General features: G+C 38.7%; 3 protein-coding genes across 3 annotated transcripts in view; 1 reads left to right on the top strand and 2 right to left on the bottom strand.

Annotated features, from left to right (window-relative positions):
- The window catches only part of OIP5 (Opa interacting protein 5), a 4,301-nt gene extending 4,078 nt beyond the window's left edge, over positions 1-223 (bottom strand). The window contains exon 1 of the mRNA XM_026033475.1: positions 4-223. Coding sequence (XP_025889260.1) covers positions 4-223 — 220 coding nt within the window. The remainder of the gene's footprint in view (positions 1-3) is intronic.
- Positions 224-596: 373 nt separating this feature from the next.
- Positions 597-12,167, top strand: NUSAP1 (nucleolar and spindle associated protein 1). The gene is made up of 12 exons (XM_026033463.1): positions 597-704; positions 1,820-1,885; positions 2,626-2,817; positions 3,983-4,151; positions 5,205-5,288; positions 5,925-6,037; positions 6,678-6,743; positions 6,973-7,160; positions 8,768-8,946; positions 10,363-10,473; positions 11,044-11,155; positions 11,648-12,167. Exons 1-12 carry the CDS (start codon positions 612-614, stop codon positions 11,733-11,735), a joined length of 1,461 nt encoding a protein of 486 aa, XP_025889248.1. The 5' UTR covers positions 597-611; the 3' UTR covers positions 11,736-12,167.
- A 1,694-nt stretch (positions 12,168-13,861) lies between these two features.
- On the bottom strand, positions 13,862-19,743 carry NDUFAF1 (NADH:ubiquinone oxidoreductase complex assembly factor 1). The gene is made up of 4 exons (XM_026033464.1): positions 19,010-19,743; positions 16,848-17,033; positions 16,390-16,464; positions 13,862-14,252 (listed from the first exon to the last, which is right to left on the bottom strand). Exons 1-4 carry the CDS (start codon positions 19,511-19,513, stop codon positions 14,118-14,120), a joined length of 900 nt encoding a protein of 299 aa, XP_025889249.1. The 5' UTR covers positions 19,514-19,743; the 3' UTR covers positions 13,862-14,117.
- Positions 19,744-20,756: the final 1,013 nt, after the last annotated feature.

Raw genomic sequence — 20,756 nt, 5'->3', positions numbered from 1 at the left:
GGCGCCGCTCCTCGTGCGCGCACAGGTGCAGCGAGTCGCCCAGCACGGCGCGGCAGGCGCGGCACTGGAACACGGCGCACTCCTCCGGCCGCGGGCCCCGCCGCCGCGGCTGCGGCGCGGTGGGAGCGGGAGGAGCGGGCGGCGGCGGCGGCCGCTCCACGGTGACGACGCCGCCGAGCTGCGGGTCCTGGAAGAGCTCCTGCAGGCGCCGCCGCACCGCCATCTCCTCCCGCCCCGCGTTCGAGAGCGGCACCCGCCTCCGCGGCCTCCCCATTGGGGCGCGGCGCGCTGCCCCGCGCCGCCACTGGGCGCCGCGCACGTCAATCGCCGCCCCTTGAGGCCATTGGGAAATAGGCGGCGGGGGCTCCCTCCAAGGCCCAATCGGGCAGCAGGAGGCCGGGCTTCCCCTTGCCATGGGCGCCAATGGCTTTTGAAAAAAACACAACGCCATGTCCGCGCTGCCATTGGTGGAGACGCTGCCGCCGGGCCCGCCCCCTCCGCTGGCTCCACCAGTGGGAGGGCGCGGCGGGCCCGTTCGAACGGCCGGGGGGCGGGGCGCTGTGGCCGTTGGGCGCGAGGCTCCGGGCGCGGCGGTTGGTGGTGCTGCCGTTATGGCGCTCTCCTCGATCCAGCAGCTCGACTCGCTCAAGTACATCGAGCTCCAGCGCATAGCCAAGGGCGCCGGCCTGAAGGCCAACCTACGGGTGAGGCACGGCGGCCGCCTGGCCGCGGGCGGGGGACGGGACGGGACGGCAGCGCCGGGGGGCAGTGCGCCCGGGCGGCCTCGCGGCCGTTGTTCCGCTTCTGGCCACGTATCAGAGTACCGCATATTCCTCGTTGCCACGAGGAAACTGCGGTACCTTCGAGTACTGGCGCGGCGTGGGCAGCGGCGGGAGGTTGGTGGCTCGGTGCTTTCCCCCTGGTCCGTTCCTCACCGTCTTCGGTAACGGCTGATATCGGGATGGGGAGCAGGGTAGTCACGGGGAGCCCTTCGAGGCGAGGGCGGGTTTGCTGCCTTATGGGCAGGCATTAAGAACGAAGAGCTAACGCGCGTGCTCCTCTGCTTTGCCTGTGCCCCTCCGGGCACTTGACAGTTGTCCAGCCCGGCCTGAGCTCTGCAGGTGCTGCCGGTAACTCCCCCAGCAGGAGGCAGGCCTAGAAGGTGTAGAGCCTTCAGAAACAAAGACACAGCCTCAAATCGAGCCGTTGTTTGGTGTTGCTGAGACTTCTGCTGGGCTTGTGGTTCCGGGTTGCTTTGTGTGTAACTTCTAGTTTTCTGATTAACTAAAGTCAGATATGATTTTATGCTGGCCTGTTTAAATATTTAGAAGTATTTTATTTATAGCTTAAAACACGGACAGTGTAATTTTTTATTATTATTATTCTGTGTGAAGATGGAGAAGGGATGAGAAGACTGCTTTGCATGTAGTATTGTGCAAAACAAGAAAAAAAAAATCAGAAATCGAGTGCAATTTCATTTGAGTTCAGTTACCCTGCTAAACAGTCTCTTTTATCCCGGAATAATCAAACTTACTGGAAGAAAGACCAGAAGAAACCTAGTTGAAGAAATCTCTCTTTGTGCTTCTGTGAAGTGTATGCTATAAATTTAGCCTGGGCATTAAGTATGTTCTCAGACTTGACTAATTTTAATGAGGCTCCACACATACCTTAAGATTTTTCTTTTATTGTATTCAGTAAATGTTTTACTGTCTTGGCCTGATATTAGGCTGCTACAGGGATTTGTGCAGGACTCTGATCATTTAACACAATCTTTGGTTCATATCTAATCAAAACATGTAACATTCTGATTTCTCTGCAGGCAGACAAATTGTTGAAAGCATTGAAGCAACACTTTAATGGAGCAAATCAAGAAAATGAAAATACGGTAACAATGAGAAAGTAGCTATTCTCTTTAAGAAAGATACATCTACTCCTGTTACTAGTGAAGTAATGACATATAATGAAGATTGTATTTAATAGAGTGCAAAATAATAGTCGGTTTTTTTTTTTTTTTTTGATAGTGCCTTCAGTTTAATGTACTTGCATACAGACTGAGACAGCTGTGTTGGTATTGGCTTTAAAGTGGGACCATGTATGATTGAAGGCTTGTTTTACACTGCCAAAAATAGCAAAGTGTTTTTCAACATAATTGCAAATTTATTCTACATGAACTCTAGTGTTTCAGGTTTCCAATGACCATATCTTAATTCTTATCTGTTTAGCTCCAAATGGTAGTCAGTACCAAATGTAAAAGTGTCTAGATGAAAGGAGCCAGATATTCATCTCAAGGCATTTTCTATCAACTGCCACTTATTTATTGGTGTTACAACAAAAGATACAACTGGGGTGTTCCCTTTAATCATCTATTAATATGTTGCTTTCTTAAAGCTTTCCCCTTTGTAAGTTAAGACATTTTGGAATCTGTTTAACACATCCGTTTCCTTTATAATCTGCTTATTTTAAAACATGTGGAGTAACCCTTCTATTTGGTAGTTTAGCTTTACTAAACTTTGATGTGTGCGTAAGTAACAATGTAAATGTTAAACATTTTTCGACATATATACAGCCTTGTACAAAAAAAAAAAAGGCACATAAGTTTTATGTTATGATATATATCTGCTACAGGATTTGGAAAAAAGTGCATCTGCTTCCATCGAATCAGATGAACTAAACAGTCAGGAGGAATCTATGCCTGATCAAGGGTGCTTTATCACAAAAAGACGTGGAAAAGAAAAGAAAGCAACCAGGAAAAAGAGCAATTCCCGGGAGGAGCCTAATAGCAGTGAAGACGATAAAGGACTTTCTGCTGAGAAAGAGGTGATTAACATTGTTTGGGATTGTTTACCCTGTCTCCCTTCTCTCCCTCCCAAACACGTATATGAAGCATAAGTTAAACAGAGCTTTGTTTCATTTTACCACTTGTTAACTGGTAACATACCTTTTTTGGTGAGCAGATCTACTGGTGTTGTTAGTCTTTGGTGCTTTTTAGCACTGTTTTTTTGTCTAATTTGTCTATGTGCTACTCAAAAATGAACAGATAACTTTTTCTTAGTGTACACTTTCAGCTGGAGGGTGGAGGGGGGAAATATTAATTGAAGAAGTTTACTTCTTCCAGGATTTATCGTTCAAAGTAATTTATCAAAATATATCCACTGGTTCATCATAGTGTTCAACTGCATGTTAGACTACCTTCAAAACTTACCTATAATGGATGTATTTTCACTTTCCTATGTAGTAAAAATCAGAGAATTTTGATATGAATTCCTTTGTTTCTAGCTTTTTAAAAATAGCTCCTAAATTATTTTCTAAAGGACTATGTATAAAGATCAGCAACAAGGCGGATTAATTGTTCTAAGAGCCTGGAAGTTTTTTGTATCTCTCAATTTCAAAATAATAGGTGGGAGTGTTTGACTGGGAGGGGGAAGATGTGTGTGTGTGTGTGTGTGTGTGTGTGTGTGGCTTGTTTGTTTGTTTTATATGATTCAGAAGGGGATAGTTTTCTTGAAGTAAGATTCCCCACCATTGCTCATAAAATCCCATGTAGGTAGTGGGCGAATTAAGAGAACGTTATGAACAACTTTTATTGGTGCCAAGTTAGAGGAGGAATGTGAGAAGAAATCATTTTTAGGTGCTAGTCTTTCTTATATTGTTCCAATGAGCAAAAAGCCTACAGTAATCACAACTACATCAGCAAAAAATAACATGACTGACAAATTTGTTTTGCTAATAGAATTGATTTTATTTTAAAACGTTATAGCTGTGCAGGTGCACAGGATAGACTCTGTTAAAAGCAGGGTCAGCTGTGAGGTCAGACCATGTTGCACAGGGCCCTTTGTGTTTTGGTCTTGGAAAGCTCCAAGGATGGAGGCTGCTATAGCTCCCTGGAGCAGCCTGTTCTAGTAGCTGGCTGTCCTCGGAGTGAATGTCTTTCCTGATACCCAGGTGGAACAATCGGCCTAACCAAAGTATGTTTAAACCACAGGAGCATTCAGAAATGAAAGAAAACAACATACCTCAAAATGAAAAGGGAAAGAAGGTATTGCAAAATGATGAACCAGTGGCTAAAAAGAGAACTATTGAGAATTCGGATGTGGATATGGGGCAGAAAGAGCAACCAGAGAAGATTTCTACTAAAAGAAATGGAGTGGAGAGTAAGTAAAAATCTCCAAAAGAGTAAGTTTATTCATTTGTCCTGCTTAATCAGATGTACTTTTTTGTTGTTCTATGTCCACAAAGATTTTTGTGGAATGCTGGTGATCTAATAGACCTGTTGTACTTCACTGGAGGCAACCCCAGAAGAATCTGTTTAATATGGGCCAATGTGCTTGCTTGCTTAATACATGGTAAGGAAAGTCCAGATAGTTCACAATCCTGCTGTTTTATTTTTAGTGAAGGAGTTCTCAAAGATTCCAGTGTATTTGGATCTTGTACCTTGTTTAGGATCAGTGTCCCTAGGAAAACTTTTGATAGGCTACTCAGCCCCTTTGCAAAATGACAAGAAAAGAAGAACTTTCTTCCTCACGCTTAATATTTTTTCCTACTTTCTGAATTCAACCTGAAGTCCATGTAGTCTGTAGTGTTTTGTTTGGTTGTTTTTGTTTGCCCTTTTTCTGTTTTGAAATATAATTAAGTGCTAGAATATGAACGTAACTTTTAATACTGTACTAAGAAACTAAAAACATTGGCAAAGACAAGAATAAAAAAAAAAGCTGACCTGAGAGCAGAAATGATAAGAACACATGCTCTCTATGTAAGCCAGTGGCTGAAGGGTTTGCCAAAATGTATTTATTCTATCAGGTATCCTAGCTTAAAAATCACTAGCTTGTTAAGCAGATAAGACTTTGTGTGAATTTAAAGTTGTAACAAGCAGTTTTCTTGCTAATTCTCCATATAAAATATGGGGAAACAATTTTAAATAGAATAATATAGCTGGATTTGCAGATTCATGTTGGGCTTGTAGTTCACCAAGACGTGTCATTACTGACATACACCATTTAAAAGGCTTTTGAGAAATGAAGATAAATTTAATTGACTTTTTATCTCTCATAGCAAAGAGGTACTTTGAGGACATTAGAAGCGTGTGCTCTAATGTATATCCTGAGATTTAAGTAGCTTTATAAAATAGGCCTTAGTAACACTTAATCAATGTCCTGTACTTCTAACCACTTTGGCTAATCTTGCTGCCCTTGGTGATGCTCTTCCAGCTCATCCTGCAGGAGGGAAGATCCCTTTATATGTAGGCCGTGCATCAAAGTCTGGGAAAACGGGAATGAAAGCTACCACACCAAGTAAGATTCCTACTGTCTCTATAAAAGCGTTGTCTGTGCATGAATGGAAACTTGCCTTACAATTTTTTACAAATCAAACTTTTCCTTCGGTCTTGAAAAAGGAAAATATCCTGTCTTTAAGGAAGAGACTCCAGAAATTTACACAGGAGGTTTATTTTCCAGTACGTTTTTTGTTTATTTGTTATAGTAAATGACTTGCATTCCTAATATTAAAGTCATTTATTGAGTGTTTTAATGTATTATTGATCTAATACTTATATTCATAGTGGTCAGAACAAGAAAGTGCAGGAAGACATGCCATGATTTCTGCTTATTTAGCTTTAACTCATTACTTAGTAAATATTTCTCTTGGGGTAGATTAACAGGTATTGGCCCATTTTGATCACTGTGAAAAATAGAAACATGCACTTTATCTGGTGATCCAATACATCTGAGGAAGCTTTTTTAAATATCTGGTGAAGCAGATCTTATTTTGTGTTTGATCACATGTGGATACAAAGACTTTTAATAAAGGTGGCACTATATTTTCTCCCAGCCTTCAGTGACAGGTGTTGCAATTTTCTTCTGTTCTGTGCAATAGTATTTTTTTCTTAGGATCCTATCAGATATGTAACTCTCATTTTTGGAACTTCTTAGACTTCAAAAAGTTACATGAGGCTCATTTCAAGAAAATGGAGTCTATTGCTGACTACATTGAGAGGAAAAAAAAGATTATTGAAAACTGCAGCAGTTCTCTCAACGAAGTCAAGGTAACTTCTAACATGGGAAGACATTCACTGTTCACAGTTGTTTAAAAATCAGTGTTAATTTATCTCCACAAATGAATTCTTTTAAAAAATCCTGCAGAAGCTCTGTAGAGCTAGAGAGTTTTTCATGTGTTCATGCAATTTCACTGACCATAGCATTCCACTGAACTGGAGCCCTATGTAACTCATTATATATTACTTATATATGCCTTAAAGATTTATTTAACTTGTATAGTTAATATAACTATACATTTATAAATAGTTATTAATGCCACTTCTGAGGAAGTTATAAATGTGTGTCATAGTTGCTTTGTGGAGCTTATTCTGAAACTTTTATTTCTGTTTGAATTGCTACTGAATCATTCTTCAAAAAGCAGAAGTTAAACATTACTCTTTTCCTCCTTTAATTTATATGCATCACGTGTTATTTTTGGTGTCCCTGATTGCCAGTTCTTGAATTTTATACTTGAATATGTGAGAAGTGAAAATAGAGACTACTTTCTAGGAGTGTAGTAGACTTGAATGGTGTCAGATCTAACGGAATAAGACTTAATGTCAATGTATCCAAATCCCGGTGTCCTCAATGTTACGCTTTTTTATGACAGACACAATGTGTATATAGATTTACTTTATTTTTTGGCAGGTACTGGCCAGAAAAGCTAATCATTTAAGAGTATCAGAAAAAGGCACTCCACATAACAATTCTAAGGTACATGTTTTTTCAGATCACCTTCTGTGATAGTGGATAAACTTCTTGAGTTTCAAATAGGTCTTTTTCCCTTTCTTATTTTTTATGTTTTTTTTTCTTTGAAAGCAGAAAAGACTTTTTGATTCACTGTGTCTGTGTGTGTGTGTGTGTGTGTGTGTTTTCCTTTCAGCTGTCTTCCTAATATATGTTTAATGGAGTGAGCCAACTCATCCTTTGTTTTTTTCCCTAGAAACATTCCAATGGCAAAGCATTCTTGTTCAGCCCAAATCCAGAGAGAGGCAGATTTTCTACCAGCTGCACTCCTAGCAACCTCCGACACTCACCACACAGTTCTTCAAACATTGCAAATAAAAGTATTTTATCCAGGAAGTCTACATTTAATCCTTCCGTCCTCTCAACAACCAAAATGAATGTCAGGTAAAAAGAATGAACCAAATATTGCTCAGAGAACAGTTTAATATAATATACATGAAACAGTAGACATGGGCTGTGATTTGAATGACTTTATCTGTATTTTAAATTTGAAAAAAAAAAAAAGACTATTTCTGATTTTTAAACACTTTTGTCCTTTATTTTCTTCTTTTTGTCACTTGCTTTTGAAATAAGTCATCTTTGAGATGACTTAGCGGAATTGTACGCTATATTTCAGGTGAGTCTCATAATGGACCCCTGTGAATGGTAATTCTCAAAAGATCATATGATGTTGATAGCTATACCCAAGATTATATAATTTTTTTAAACAAATATGTTACCTTAGGGACTCATGTTACCAAGTAGCTCTTGTGATCAACTCATATAAGCAGATTGTTTCTAACAGATGGGAAGCATATTGACACCAGAAAGTCATGACCAATTCCTAAATGTATGAGCTCATACTTGATGTGATTAAATTAAATTAAATTTCTCCTTATAACAAGATAGTCTTTGTTCTTCTGAAAAAGTAATCTAATTTTCCACTGCAGTAAAGTCTCCTTAATTTGTTATCAATAAGCTTTTAATAGTTTATTAATTTATTAATATTAGCTTACTAATTGCTTTACACTTTGAATAAAAATGTTTAGGGAGTTAAAAGAACAATCCTTATGGTATTCTGTTACTAAATACCTTTCTGCCCAGATGCTTTTATTTCAACAAAATTCCTTGTCTGCTATTGGTTGGTTTCCAGTTGTATTAATTCCTATTTTCTTCAATTTACTTAATCTGGATTTAAGTCATTGTGGAAAGTTAAGACATTGCACACTTTGCCCTGATCCTTCTTCCTTGCTAAAAATAGGATTAATCTCAATCTGTTGCATTATAATCTTTTTTTGATAACCCTTGTTTTCTGAAGAGCTTCAAAGCAGTTGCATGCCAAGAACTTTTTAGTTTTTGGAACTATTCTTTATGGCCCTAAATAATGTGGAGTTTTTTGTTTGTTTTGTTTTTTTCCTGTCTTTAGTGGCCTATTAAATTAGTTTTTTTTCTTCTCACTCCAGCACTATGTGATTCTTTGCAATATGTAAAATAAAAAACAGCACTTCTGTTTGTACCAAGATGTGCTAAGCTAGATCTTGCAACTGCACTTTAGGCATAAAATTTCTAGCTTCAAAATATAGGTTTCTTCAATATTTACTCACTGTCTTTCCATAGCTTGCAGCTTTATGTTGTGAAGTTCAGCTAGCTACTTCTTTTTCTCTTAGCGTTTCTTCTAATGTTGAAAATGCAAATTAATTCCAAAGAATATTTTTATAATGCTACAGAATCCAAATGTTAAGTAAACCACATTTCTTGGTGAAGAAGTCAAAATATGAAGGAAATCAACATCCTATAAATCTTAGCAGTACTAATTGCAGATAATGAGGGATCATAAGGTTAAAACTGCCAGCAAAGCTATTTTCAACATGGCTGCTGTTAGCTGTGAACGTCATCTTTGCAATAACATTGCACCTGTAAAACGTGTCAGAATGCGAAAGGATTAAATGTTGCATCATTGGCATTTCAGGCAGATAACTATTTTTTGCTTTCATATTTCTAATAATCCTCAGGTTCTCAGAAGCCACAAGAGATAATGAGCACAAGCGTTCTCTGACTAAAACCCCATCGAGAATGTCTCCGTATTTGGAGGTCTGCACACCTGACAGCCAGAAGAGTAGCAAAGTCTTAAGTAGGAAAAACAACAGAAATTCCAAAAATGATATGTCTGCATCCAAGGGAAAAGTAGATGGTAAATGCTTGGATTCTTTTCTAATCAAGATTTTTTTTTCCTGTTGAATACTTACAAATCTTCCATATCATAACTTCGTGTAGGTTCAGGTTATTATCTACTTATGTAATTCATGACTGATTCTTTAGAAACTGAAGTAGTTTCTTGTTGCTTCCAGTGTTTTTTGATTAAGATGTTTAGATGCTAAGAACTAAGGGTGCATAAGGCTTAAGATTTTGATATGTCTTAGCTGCCTACAGAAGAGATTAATGTAGGATGGAAAGGATAGAAACTTTTCTGGACTTTTACATCCTACAAAGTTTTGTGTAGCAGTTGCAGGGAGATCCTTCTCCCCTCTATGAGAGGGATTCCTGATGATGATCTCATCTTTGCTCTTGCAGGAAAGGGATGTGCGCCAGGCCCCTAGCTTGGGCCATCACCCTCAGCAACCCTAGCCCTTAGAACCCTAGCTCTGAGAGAGAGGGAAGGTCTTCCTGTCGCTAGTAACCTCTGTGTTAGCAGAGCTCTGCTACCTAATGTTCGAAGTGCATCAGTCCAGCTCAAGAGCCCGGAGTGACACTGCTTTGCTGTTTGAGGGGACTGAAGTTTGGCATGGTGGGGGAGGGAAAGAAGGGGGAAGACTCATGGAAAATCTGCAGTTGAAGTGTTCCACAAAATTGTTCTTTGTGTGTGAAACATCTGGATTTCCCAACGAGAGTAAAGAGGAAACAAACAACTTGCTCTTAAGGATGAGGAAATTACATAGGACAATATGTGCTGTTCCTAGTCATATTACAAAGTTATACTGTGGCACTCTAATTTTTTTTTTGTTTTGTTTTTGTTATTAAAAGTAAGCATTCTCATTCTCAAAGAATAATGAATAGCTCCAGAATAAGCATTTGTCCTCTTTCTTCTTGAGAAGATAAGGACAATATTTACATAAACCTACTTTCCAAATGCAGTGTGAGATTATGGTTTAAGATGCCTCAAGAACCACTTGACTGAATAATTAATATGTGTAAGTGACACCTTAAATTTCAATATAAAATTATGGAACTTACATAACCCATTTCTGTGGCAAATGATACATGTAATACAGTTAATGCAATAAACTAAGAATCATTGCATCCAATTTGAGGTGTAAGTAGATCATCTGCTTGCCAATATCAGCTTAACTCTACTTAAAATCAGAGCAAAAAAAGAAAAAGGATGCTAATCTGCACCTCTGCCTTCCCTTAGATCTGAACTTCGCCCTTCCTCCCGAATATATGGCAATTGTGGAATTCTGCCTTCAAAGGTGGCTGCAGGGAGCATTTTAACCCTTTGGGTTTTGGTAGCTATAAGGTGGTCTTCACAGGAACTTTCCAACCAGCTATGTACAAGGATGATCTTGCTATTTTTTTTTTTATGAACTATGGCATCTTGATTTTTTTGTAGTTCTCACGCCCTTCAAGTTTGCAGCTACTACTGCAGAACCCACAAGCACAAAGAAGACATTTGATCTCAAAGCCAGTCTCTCAAGGCCACTTCGGTATCAGCCCCATAAAGGTACTGTGATCTGGTGCCATTGGCTTTCAGCATGTCCCGGGTAGTAGAGTGCTCATAACACAGTGGTGCAAAGCACCGTGCACCAAGTTGCTCAGTATTTCTGCATGCCTGATTAATGCTGCACTCCCACACAACAGTTGCAAATTGCACTTTGTGCGCTGATATAAAATTTGTAAATAGGGAGGCTCTGAAAAGCATATACTGTCAAAGAATACATCCTTATCACCTTTATTCACATTAGTACACAAATGAATGTCTTTATGTTTCTCTGAAATAGATATGTTCAGAAAATATGACTTTTTAATTAAGCTTTATTCTATAAAGTGCAATGGTGCTGGAGAAGCAAAGCAGTGCTGTTGGTGTAAAGGCTGTTGTTCAGAATTCAGTAATATTCAGAATACTACTTGCCTGCTATAGGCTGATGAACCTGGTAATACAGCTGAAGATGTTCACATTTAACCTCAAAGACAACAAGCAAAATAAGCTAGTGTGATATTCAAAATAAGAAAAAAGTGAAGCATACTGATACTAATATACTAATTCACTGAATTCTTTGCCTCTAAATTATAGGAAGACTAAAACCATGGGGAGAATTCAAAGAAAATGCTGTCCCAAATAAGCCTGTGGATAGCAACATCTCCTCATACAAGAAAGAGTACAAGCAGCCACATCTCCGGACCAGGTTAGTACAACGTTATTTTAAACAACAGTATCATGTTAGCTTTTTAATGAGCAATTTGCTTGAATTTTTACATATCTTAAAATATATAGTTCAGAAAAGAATGTTTTTAAGGCAATTTTTGCCCCCGATCATCATCTAGTATCAGGGAATTTAGAAAGATAGAAGGAAGATATGAATCAGATACAGGCTTTTATTCTAGGCAAGTTATTAATCCTAGCACTTGGGCATTTGTCTTAATCTCAGAAAGCAGCTGTGAACATTGACATGTTTTTACTTTCTATATTAGATTTGTATCTCTAAGGGAAAACATTGAAGTTTATAGCTGATCTAAAATGGAATTATTATCCGCCCAATAGCTAATGCAGCACATCAGTAAAATATATGTTAAGCTTGGGTTGATGTATCCTAAGCGTTGGTTAGCTTAAGATCGCTTTTGGTTGCTTGTGGCTCTACTTAAACCTCTGGTTTGATTATTTCCCTCTTCCCTTTCAGGGAAGAAAGACGTGAGAAGCATGAGCAGGAAAGAAGAAAGAAAAAGGCTCAGGCTCTTGGAAACCGCAGAGGACTAACTGCGGCTTGAGAGAAATCAGAAATAGCTAAGAGTTCACTGTAAATACTTCCTCTCATGTAAATATTTGTGCTATTTGTGCATTAGAGTATGTGTCAGGTTGCTATTACCAGTAGAATCCAAAGAGCTTTGAATAAGACGTCGCAGTGTGTCTGGGCATGTTCTCATGACTGATTCTTTCAGGGAGCTGCTGTAAATTCTAACCTTCTAGGAGCTTAGAATTACCTCCAGTTGCTTAATATTTTCATTTAACTCTGGAATTGACTGGATACTCCAAACTTTGAATAAAGGCGTCTTCAATAAATAGATTTGGTAAGTCTGTGTATCTAAAAGATGGCAAAGGAGAAAATGTAAGTGAAAAGATGCTCAAAGAGCCTCCTTGTAACTTATGTCAGGCTTCCCCACCAGAGTGCATTCCTTACTCACCAGAACATGTTTTTTGGATAGCAAGTTTCAAAATGTTCCACTGGTAATTAAAACAGTTGGAGATACCTGCTTGCCCCTTTCCCCAGACTGATCCTTAAGTCTTCTGATATGTAATTAGAAATGGTGAGTAACTGGCCTAACTATGGAGTAGGAGGGAATCTCCAGTGCAATGAAAAATATTCCAACTTTTTGAGAAACTAAAAGGCTTACAGCATAACTTTAAAATATAACTTTAAAAAAGTTACTATTAAAAAGTGATTTTTTTCAAGTTACCAGATGAATGCTTTGTGAACAGTTAAGATTTTGCTCCCTTCTATGCTAAATAGCAGTTTACAATATAACAATTATTCTGCTTTATTGTTCTCTCTAATGCTTTAAAAATGCTGGAAGTATTATTGAGGCACATGTAGTATCTCACATTTTGAGGCCAGTTTTTCTGTTAGCAGGGGGAAAAAAAAGACAGAAAATTTATCTGGATTTATTATGGATAAAGTAGTGACTGGAAAGGTAACTTAGCAATTGTAACCTCATAGCTAGAATTGTGAGCAAATAATTGAGCTTAGGCTTCTATCACAAATATGCTGAAATGTCAAGCTCAAGCAACTTTTTATAAACTTACATTGGGGAAAAATAAATGTTTTGTATATATCTTGGTTTTGTATCAGTGGTCATATTATTTGCATGCACTGTGTGCGACTGCTTCCATAGTACAGCACTGATTTTGCTCACATCTCTGTTACTGCTCGTCTCCTTCTGTGACTGTGCTTGGTTTTCCCTACTGATTAGCTTGTCTCCCCGCTCTGGAAGGCACATGTGTTCTGAAAACCAGAAAGGATAAGCATGGCCCCTGTTTTGCTCCTAAACTCTTACTTAATTCTGTGCAAGAAAATGACAGTGTAGGACATTATGTTGCTTTGTCGAGGGTCTCTAAATTAAAGGTACATTTATTGTTTTAAATATTCTTTAATAAGGACCCTGGGGAGGATGTTTTCATTACACTAAGATTATAGAACACGCGGAACTAAACTTTTCAGCAATTGTTCTTTAATACTTGAATATTGTCATAAATTAGTGGACAACAACCTCATCAAGGCTGGAGATACTGAGCTTTTGTGATGCCCTCTGAGCCTGTGATTCCCGCAGTGCCGCTGAGTTCAGCTGACTGCCCCCCCCCCCCCCCCTTTTTTTTCCTTTAAGCGTGATGAGATGCTGCCACTTCCATGCTGCTTCTGTAACCCTACAGCCCAGCAGTGGTGGTCATCAAGCTCTTATTTTAGGGAACTGACAGAGATGCATGGTGTCAACAACTTCTTCCCTTCATCTCTATGTTGGAGCTTTACAACTTCGTATAGTGGAAGGTGTTGAAAAGAAGTAGAGCTCTTATCACCTGTTCTAAAGCAAAGAGTATCCTTCCCCTTTGCCCTTCCACCCCCAAAGTCCCTGCATCAAGCCTAAAGACTCCAGTCCTGCGCCTCTTTCCCCTTTGGGTCCTGTCCCTTGCTATTTTCAGAAGCTGAGTCACTTTTTATTGCTCTTCTTTAGGGTACAGATTCTCATTGAAGTTGTAAATGTTTGAAGGGGCAACATGATGTCTGCAAACAGTGTAATATACTAGAAGATGAAGGCAGTATGTACAAAAAAAAAAAAAAAAGCTAGAACAAGGTCACAAACTTGGTTTTATTTCCTGTAATTATTAGGCTAGAAACCAAATTATATAGTCAATGGTTCCTCTTTTGTAAATGTACATCAAAAGTTGCCTTGGGCTCTGCTCCATTCCAGCCCATGTGTGGGTGGTCTTGCTAGAATTTCATGCTTGGCAGCTAGAGGATGCTACAGCCAACAGCTCACGCATTTAACTTTTCAGCATTACACAGTCATCTTCACATTGTTGAACCCCACAAATTAAGGAGAGTTAGAAAAATTAAGCATCTGAACTGTACTCCCAAAGCCACCAGGACCATCTCAGGTTTAAGTATTCAAGTCATATTTCTCATATGCAAATTCTTCAGTATGAGCTCTGTCATTGATCAGGCCAATAAAATCAATCTCCAGCTGGAATGGGCCATTCACTTTGTCCCCCAGGGTGAATCCAAGGGTGCTGATCTAGTTTAAAGATACAGACATTAGAATAGGGTTTGTAACAATACTAAAATCAAACAAAACATCTAACACTCTGCTATTACAAAATTCCAGCCCTTTTGAACAGTGGTATTTATCAAAAATTAGAATCTCAGCTTTAATCACTTCTGGGACTTCTCTCCAACTAGTATCAACATGACAATTATATTTTCAAAGTCTGTTGCAATTTTTGGGTGAGAAATGTGTATTTAAACATTGAAAATAACTTTCATAATAAGTGAAATTAAATGCCTGGTATAAAAGTGAAAGTCTGCCAAAACAGATGCTTTAGAACCCATGGTACTTCTACTGATTTTTATAGTAAGGTAAGTTTCTTAATCACTGTTCTTTAACTAGACTAGACTTCTGCAATAGAAGAATGTCTCATAGGGCCTTCCCCTGCTGTTTTCTGCCACCACTTTGCAATTTTAAAAACATTTTATTCCAACCACAAGAAATTCCATTAAAAAAAAAAAAAATCCATGCAGCTCAGGCGTGTTTCCTACCAGCATGTGGCTCACCAGAAATATTTCTTGGATACTCTCTATCATCACTCCACTTTGACAGCCTCCAGCATATCATTTCTCGGAACAAATCGGATAATGCGGTGGAGGAGCATCTATTTAACACCACGTACTCATGAGCTCTGCCAGAACTACAAGTCTGATCTATATTCATGATTTTAAGGACTGCTACTTATACAGAAAAATAAGACTTAGGAAATGCCAGATTATTTGGGTTTAGCCACAGGAACTGAGGATAAATACATATTGCAGATAGATGCTAAGGATGTAACAATAAAGAAAATAATCAAACACAATCCTAAATTGCTGCTTTATCTTCAGAACCAGATGATACCCCAGAGTTTGCAACCTGCCTCTTGGCACATACAGCCTGAAGAGTTTTTAGAGCTTAATCTCTGTAATTCCTTTTGTTGCAGATGATGAGAGGAGTTAGCCAAAGTGTGCTCTAAGCAACTTAGACCTGTAGACTGACTATTTCCTACCTTTTCAGTCCTCTTTATCCACCCTGTGTTTGCTGTAGTTGGGTTCTGGGAAAACTCCTGAATACACTAGAGACTGAGATGTTTTATCAAGAACTGTTATATACTTTGACTTCACACTACTTTCCCTATTATAGACTTCTGACAATGGCATTAGTAAAGCTACATATCGTATTATAAGGAATATCAAGTTCATGACTTTTATGGGAATCATAATTATTCTGTCTGTGCAAGAGCAAGGATAAGACAAGGGATGAAAACCAGGTGTAGAGGGATGCTTAGATCAAATACCATTTTATCCCCTTAACTCCCAATAAACATTTTAAAACACCTTATGTAGTTTTATATTTTCACTAACTTTATACTCCAAATCCTGTCAAATTCTTCAATGTCTTGAACATAGAACACAGATCTTCTATACAACTTGCCCTCTTTCCTATTTTTTTTTTTGTTAAGGCAATTGGGAGCTGAATGTTTGATTATAGGTGATTCTAATCCTGACTCAAGTACTGGCCCATTTTTTCATTTCTTAATACTTTTTCCCCACATTGTTTTTCTTTTGATAGTCATTGCATAGTCATTGCATCTCCCCTCATTAGTCTACCCAGTTGTAGGAAAAAAAAAAATCAAAAAACACAGTTTGCTTAGAGAGTCTGATGAAACTAAAACAGTTCCTACTATAAATATGTCAGTTTATTGGTCACTATCAAGGTCACTGATGTTACACACATCCTCATATAACATATTGCAAGATCCCTTACACTCTTCTGTCAGGGAAGAAGTTTATGATAGATATTTACCTTCACTGTTTTTGAAAGTACTTTATCAACTCCCATTTTAGGGTCTTTTTGTGATTTTGATCAGATTAAAAAAAAAAAAATTTAAAGCCAAATAAATTGTGAGACTTTTCTTGTCTATCTTCATTAAGAAAAAAAAGACAGTATAACTACTAAATTGAATAATTTAAAGGCAAAGGAAAGCACACATAAAAAAGAAATATGTAACTCATATAATATGGGAAGCTTTTCATTTTGAAATTCGTAAATGTTACATGTCCCAAAGATTTCAAAAACAGTCTTAAGCAAAACTTTAGAATAATGAGACCCATAAGAAACTTGCCTTGTCTAACCAGATAGGATGCTGGTTATCCTGGATTCTTCCTCGACTGGAGAGAAAGAACTTAGAGAACGGAATCTGACAAGAAAAGAAATAGAGACTTTAGTGTCAACAGTATATAAAGCAAAAACTTGTTTAGAAAGGCAGGCTTTTCAAAAAAGAACCATCTTTCTGCATCTGGCAGCAGCAGCACCACCCTTGTAGCTCGCCCCAGGCCCATGCTAGTCTGTGCTGCCTGTTTCTAGCTGTTGTACGAGGGTATTTGCCATTGGGTACCAGAAGCACTACTGAACAGACTACATATTTAAATGGAAACAAAGTACGACTGTTGAAAGAATTACTGTTTCACAAAGGTAGGGTGTATATCCCTGGACCTGTATCCTTCTGTTTCAGAAGTCTCAAAAACAAAAATATATTTAGCAGAGTTTTATTTTTTAGGATTTATTAAGTCATTAATTTACCTTGATATCCTCCCAGTACGGCCCTCCCCTGGTGAACATGAAGTAGCTGTACAGATCATCTTTGTGATGCGAGAAGTAGGGATCCGTATAAATGTTGATCATCCAAGGTCTACCGTCACCACGGACACGTAAGTACAGACAATTGAAGTTTGACCAGTCAAAATATTTCTTCTTACCAAAAGATCCCTATAAAACATTAATAAATAGCATTATCCTGGCCTATCCTAAATGGGAATTTTCATTATGATAAATATAGTGATACTGCTTTGATCACTTGTCTTTATTTCAAATAATATCTACTGTGATGCACTGGAAACTGGGTTACTCTTTCATCACACTAGTCAGTGATCTTACTGCATTTCAGCACTGTATTAAAGCCCACAAAATACTGTATCATCACTCTAAAGGCCCAGACTTTAATTATAAATCACAGCAGTGTAACTATTAGAAATGAGACCTCCTTCCTAGGACCAAACGCCCTACCAGGCAAGTACAGAAATGCTACAATGATGGATCAGGACTGCAGTTCATTAATATTTTGTGTCAGTGATAGATTATTTCTGAAGAAGCTGCAGGAAACTGAAGTGAAATAACTTATTCCCTCTGGTAATTTTCCTTTGTGAAAGACTGATTTGAGCACTGACACCATGTGCAAGGTTTCCAATATCTTTTGTCATTAACAGTGCCTAATTATACGGATTACAGGCATATCTAATTCTCATCCCCCCCCCTTTTTTTTTCCCCCCTCTCAACTGAAGATCGTAAGTTCTGGTATTGCAATTTGCAGACAGACAGACAGGTCCAAGAACCTTCAGAAACTTATACTGAGGTCACTGCAGCAACTGTAGCTGGCAGAGCTATTCTTGGCCAAAATTGCTTAAGCCAAGTCAAAAATAGCATCAAAAAAAACCAGAGGTTTCCCATCTATTTTTGCAGCACTATGGTTACATATCAACCTTCCTTTTACAGGAAATATGATCAATGATAAGCAGTGCATTAATACAAGGACTATATTGATTTTATGCTTTTGCCATTTTTGAGGCTTTTACTTAAACAAAAAAAAAAAAACCACCAAACCAGAAATAACAACAAACAACCACCTCCTCCTTGCCAGACTTTGTATGTATGTCATCACCCTGTAACCTTGACCTGTGTTGTAAAGACAGACCGATGAAACCTCCACTACTTCAGTTAGGATGTGTAAGGCTTAGTCATATTTGCACAAGTCAGTAGCAATCCTGGGAATTTATCTTGGATGAAATTCAACCTAGTGTTCTGCTCCCTTGGCCTTGGGTTGCCCTTAAGATCAGCATTGCCATTTTAATTAGTGTTCATCTACCCCTCATTCTCCCATTGATTTTGCTTGCTCATGTGCTTTGTTCTCCAAAACTTTAGTTAAAAAAAAAAAAAAAAGTTTTACCTGTGCTCTTGCACCAAGTTACAGACAACAGAATAGACAAAAAAGATCTTATGCATGAAACCAAAATGTTCTTTCATCTTTTTAAAGGTTTTTTTTTAAAGAAAGCAGCAGTATCAATAGTAAATACATGCATTTTCTGTTCTGCTTTTCTCAGTTTAGAGGTACCAGAGATTTGTCTCCTGTTTTTTTCTGCTACTAGGATTCAAATCTTTAACTACATTTCAGAACACTATTGTCTATGAGAGAACACTTTTGTCTCTATGAGGGGAAAAAAAAAAAAAGAGAGAGAATCTCATTCACCTAAAACAAGAGCTTGACGAATGGGCTGAGTTAGAGCTCCGGAAATTCTTTCTCATGACACATTCCATTAACTTCAAATTTAGAAAGGTTCATTTATATTGATCATACCAATTTTGGATATGAAGTTTCATTACAGATCCTTCACTTATGAGGAGAGGTGTTAATGAGATTTCCTACTGTACAGCACGAGATGATTAAACATAAAATATTCCTTTTCTGAGAAAGGAGAACCAAACCTGAAAAAAAGCTTCTGAAAAAAGTTCATTCCAGGTCAAAGGATACAGTAGTAACTACATCCATGAAACCTAATGTTCCTGAAGGTGAGGACTGCAACAAGCTGGCCACTTCTCCTTATGGAGATAAGAATGTCACCAAAAGCTCCCCCTGCTGCTGCTCCCATCACAGTTCTCTGATTAAATAACAACTGCTAAGCTGTACTTACCACTAGTGGTCTGGATCTCATACTACAGTATCCACTGTATTGTGTCTCCCCATCACGAGGTACTTCAGTATTGAGGGTCCCATATAACAGGGCAGTCTGGTTATTCCTACTCTGTGTTAAGTACACTTCACTTTTTCCTCCAATCTCTACATCAGAAGAAATTACCCATTTCTTTAAATCTTCTTGGGTCCGAAAGATCCAAACAACCCTTGTCTGTTCTAAAAGGTACTCATCGAGTGGACGGCCTTCTGGTCCTGTTAAGTGATCTTTTGTCTCCTGCTTCAGCAATTTTAGTTGAGTCTTTAAGGTATCTAATCCCTTCTTAAAACTGAAATCAATCTTTTGCCAAGATGGTTTTCTTTCAGGCAGCCACCCTGGCCTCCTATAGCTGCTGTATGATTCTGACACAAAATCAGTGGGGAGAGATCCAAGAACAGGGTGCCAGACTTTGTGCCGGCAGCATCTACTGTGCCTGAAAGCACCGCTCAGCAATGTCAGAGCCATAATGGTAAAGCTGGAGGATTCTCTTCCAAGACAGCAATTATCAAGCTTGAGATTTATTTAAAGACAAAATTGATATCCACAGGTATCTTCAGGTAACGCAGCTTATCTCCACCTTCAACGAAAAAGTTTGTTTTAAAAGAGCATCAGTTAGAAATCTAATCCACTGTACATATTACATTTGTAAAGTTCTTTAGTATTTTTAGTAATTTCTGCCCTATGTCTTCTTTCCCTGGTGACCTATGGAAACAAGAAAAAAATAAGTTCAGTCCATCAAATAAAACTGAAAAACTAAACCAATTCTCCTTCATCCACGCACTATAAATAAGTAGTAGTAGCAGCAAAAACAGCCTTACAAAAATATTTTTGGAAGATGGTGCCAACACAGCTAGAAAGTGCTGTTCCCTGCAATTATGACAAATTGGTGCCCTACAGGCTGCAATGACAGTCTCAACTGACAGTTACAGATGATAATATACATTATATGTCTGAAAATGCTGAAACAGCAATCATAATACACCTTCTTCCATCATGAAGGGGCATCTTGTCCCCCTCAGTGTGTCTATTTCGGGAGTATAAGGAGGTTGCAGAAATTAAAATTAAAAAAAAAAATTGCATGTATTTGCATGTATTTTTTTTTCAGTAAAGTATGGAACATTTTGAATTTTTTTCTTCATTTTGTTTTGTGGCACTGCAGGTAGGAATGGCCATGCCAGACAGTTATTCTCTAATTGGTAATGGAGAGCCTTAACACCCAACACTCTGCACAGAGGCTTTTATATCTCCAGCTCACGAGATCACACTCACTAGTTGCTGGGGGCTGGGCACGTGTGTTTGGTTGGTTTTTGGTTTTTTTTCCCTGCAGAATCCAAATCCAAAACCAATGCCAAATCCGTTCATCCTCCCAAAGATTTTAAGAAAGGAGTCACTCAAATTTTGCTGGACCCCTTAATTTATTAATTCCCCTTAAGAACTTTTAAATTACAAAATCCACTCTCCTCCTTCACTAACAGCACGCTGCGGGCTTTGAAGTCTGTACAAGGCCATCACCACCACCGCGGAGCAGCAGGAGGATCTCCTTTCGTTTCCTCTCCATTCCCTTCCTTTCCTTTTCCCTTCCCCTCCTTTGCCTTTTCCCCTTATCCCCTCTCTCTTCCTCTGACACGGGCGCTGGCCGATGCAGCTCGCGCTCCCCAGCGCCAACCGCCGCCAACCGCCCCCTCCCGGCAGCCCCCGCGCCCAACGG

Source organism: Nothoprocta perdicaria, unplaced genomic scaffold, assembly GCF_003342845.1.
Source record: "Nothoprocta perdicaria isolate Ctin4 unplaced genomic scaffold, notPer1 scaffold_129, whole genome shotgun sequence".
Taxonomy (NCBI): Eukaryota; Metazoa; Chordata; class Aves; order Tinamiformes; family Tinamidae; genus Nothoprocta; species Nothoprocta perdicaria.
This window is presented reverse-complemented; position numbering and strand designations above follow the sequence as displayed.

What these genes read in the sequence shown, in the direction of transcription:
- NDUFAF1 (XM_026033464.1), bottom strand. Translation starts at nt 19,513, where the DNA reads ATGGCTCTGACATTGCTGAGCGGTGCTTTCAGGCACAGTAGATGCTGC. An exon ending in TGAGATCCAGACCACTAGTG is followed by an intron (nt 17,034 to 19,009) that starts GTAAGTACAGCT and finishes AATGTTTTATAG; the next exon opens with GGATCTTTTGGTAAGAAGAA. An exon ending in CGTACTGGGAGGATATCAAG is followed by an intron (nt 16,465 to 16,847) that starts GTAAATTAATGA and finishes TTTTCTTGTCAG; the next exon opens with ATTCCGTTCTCTAAGTTCTT.
- NUSAP1 (XM_026033463.1), top strand. Translation starts at nt 612, where the DNA reads ATGGCGCTCTCCTCGATCCAGCAGCTCGACTCGCTCAAGTACATCGAG. An exon ending in GACTTTCTGCTGAGAAAGAG is followed by an intron (nt 2,818 to 3,982) that starts GTGATTAACATT and finishes TTTAAACCACAG; the next exon opens with GAGCATTCAGAAATGAAAGA. An exon ending in CTCCACATAACAATTCTAAG is followed by an intron (nt 6,744 to 6,972) that starts GTACATGTTTTT and finishes TTTTTTCCCTAG; the next exon opens with AAACATTCCAATGGCAAAGC.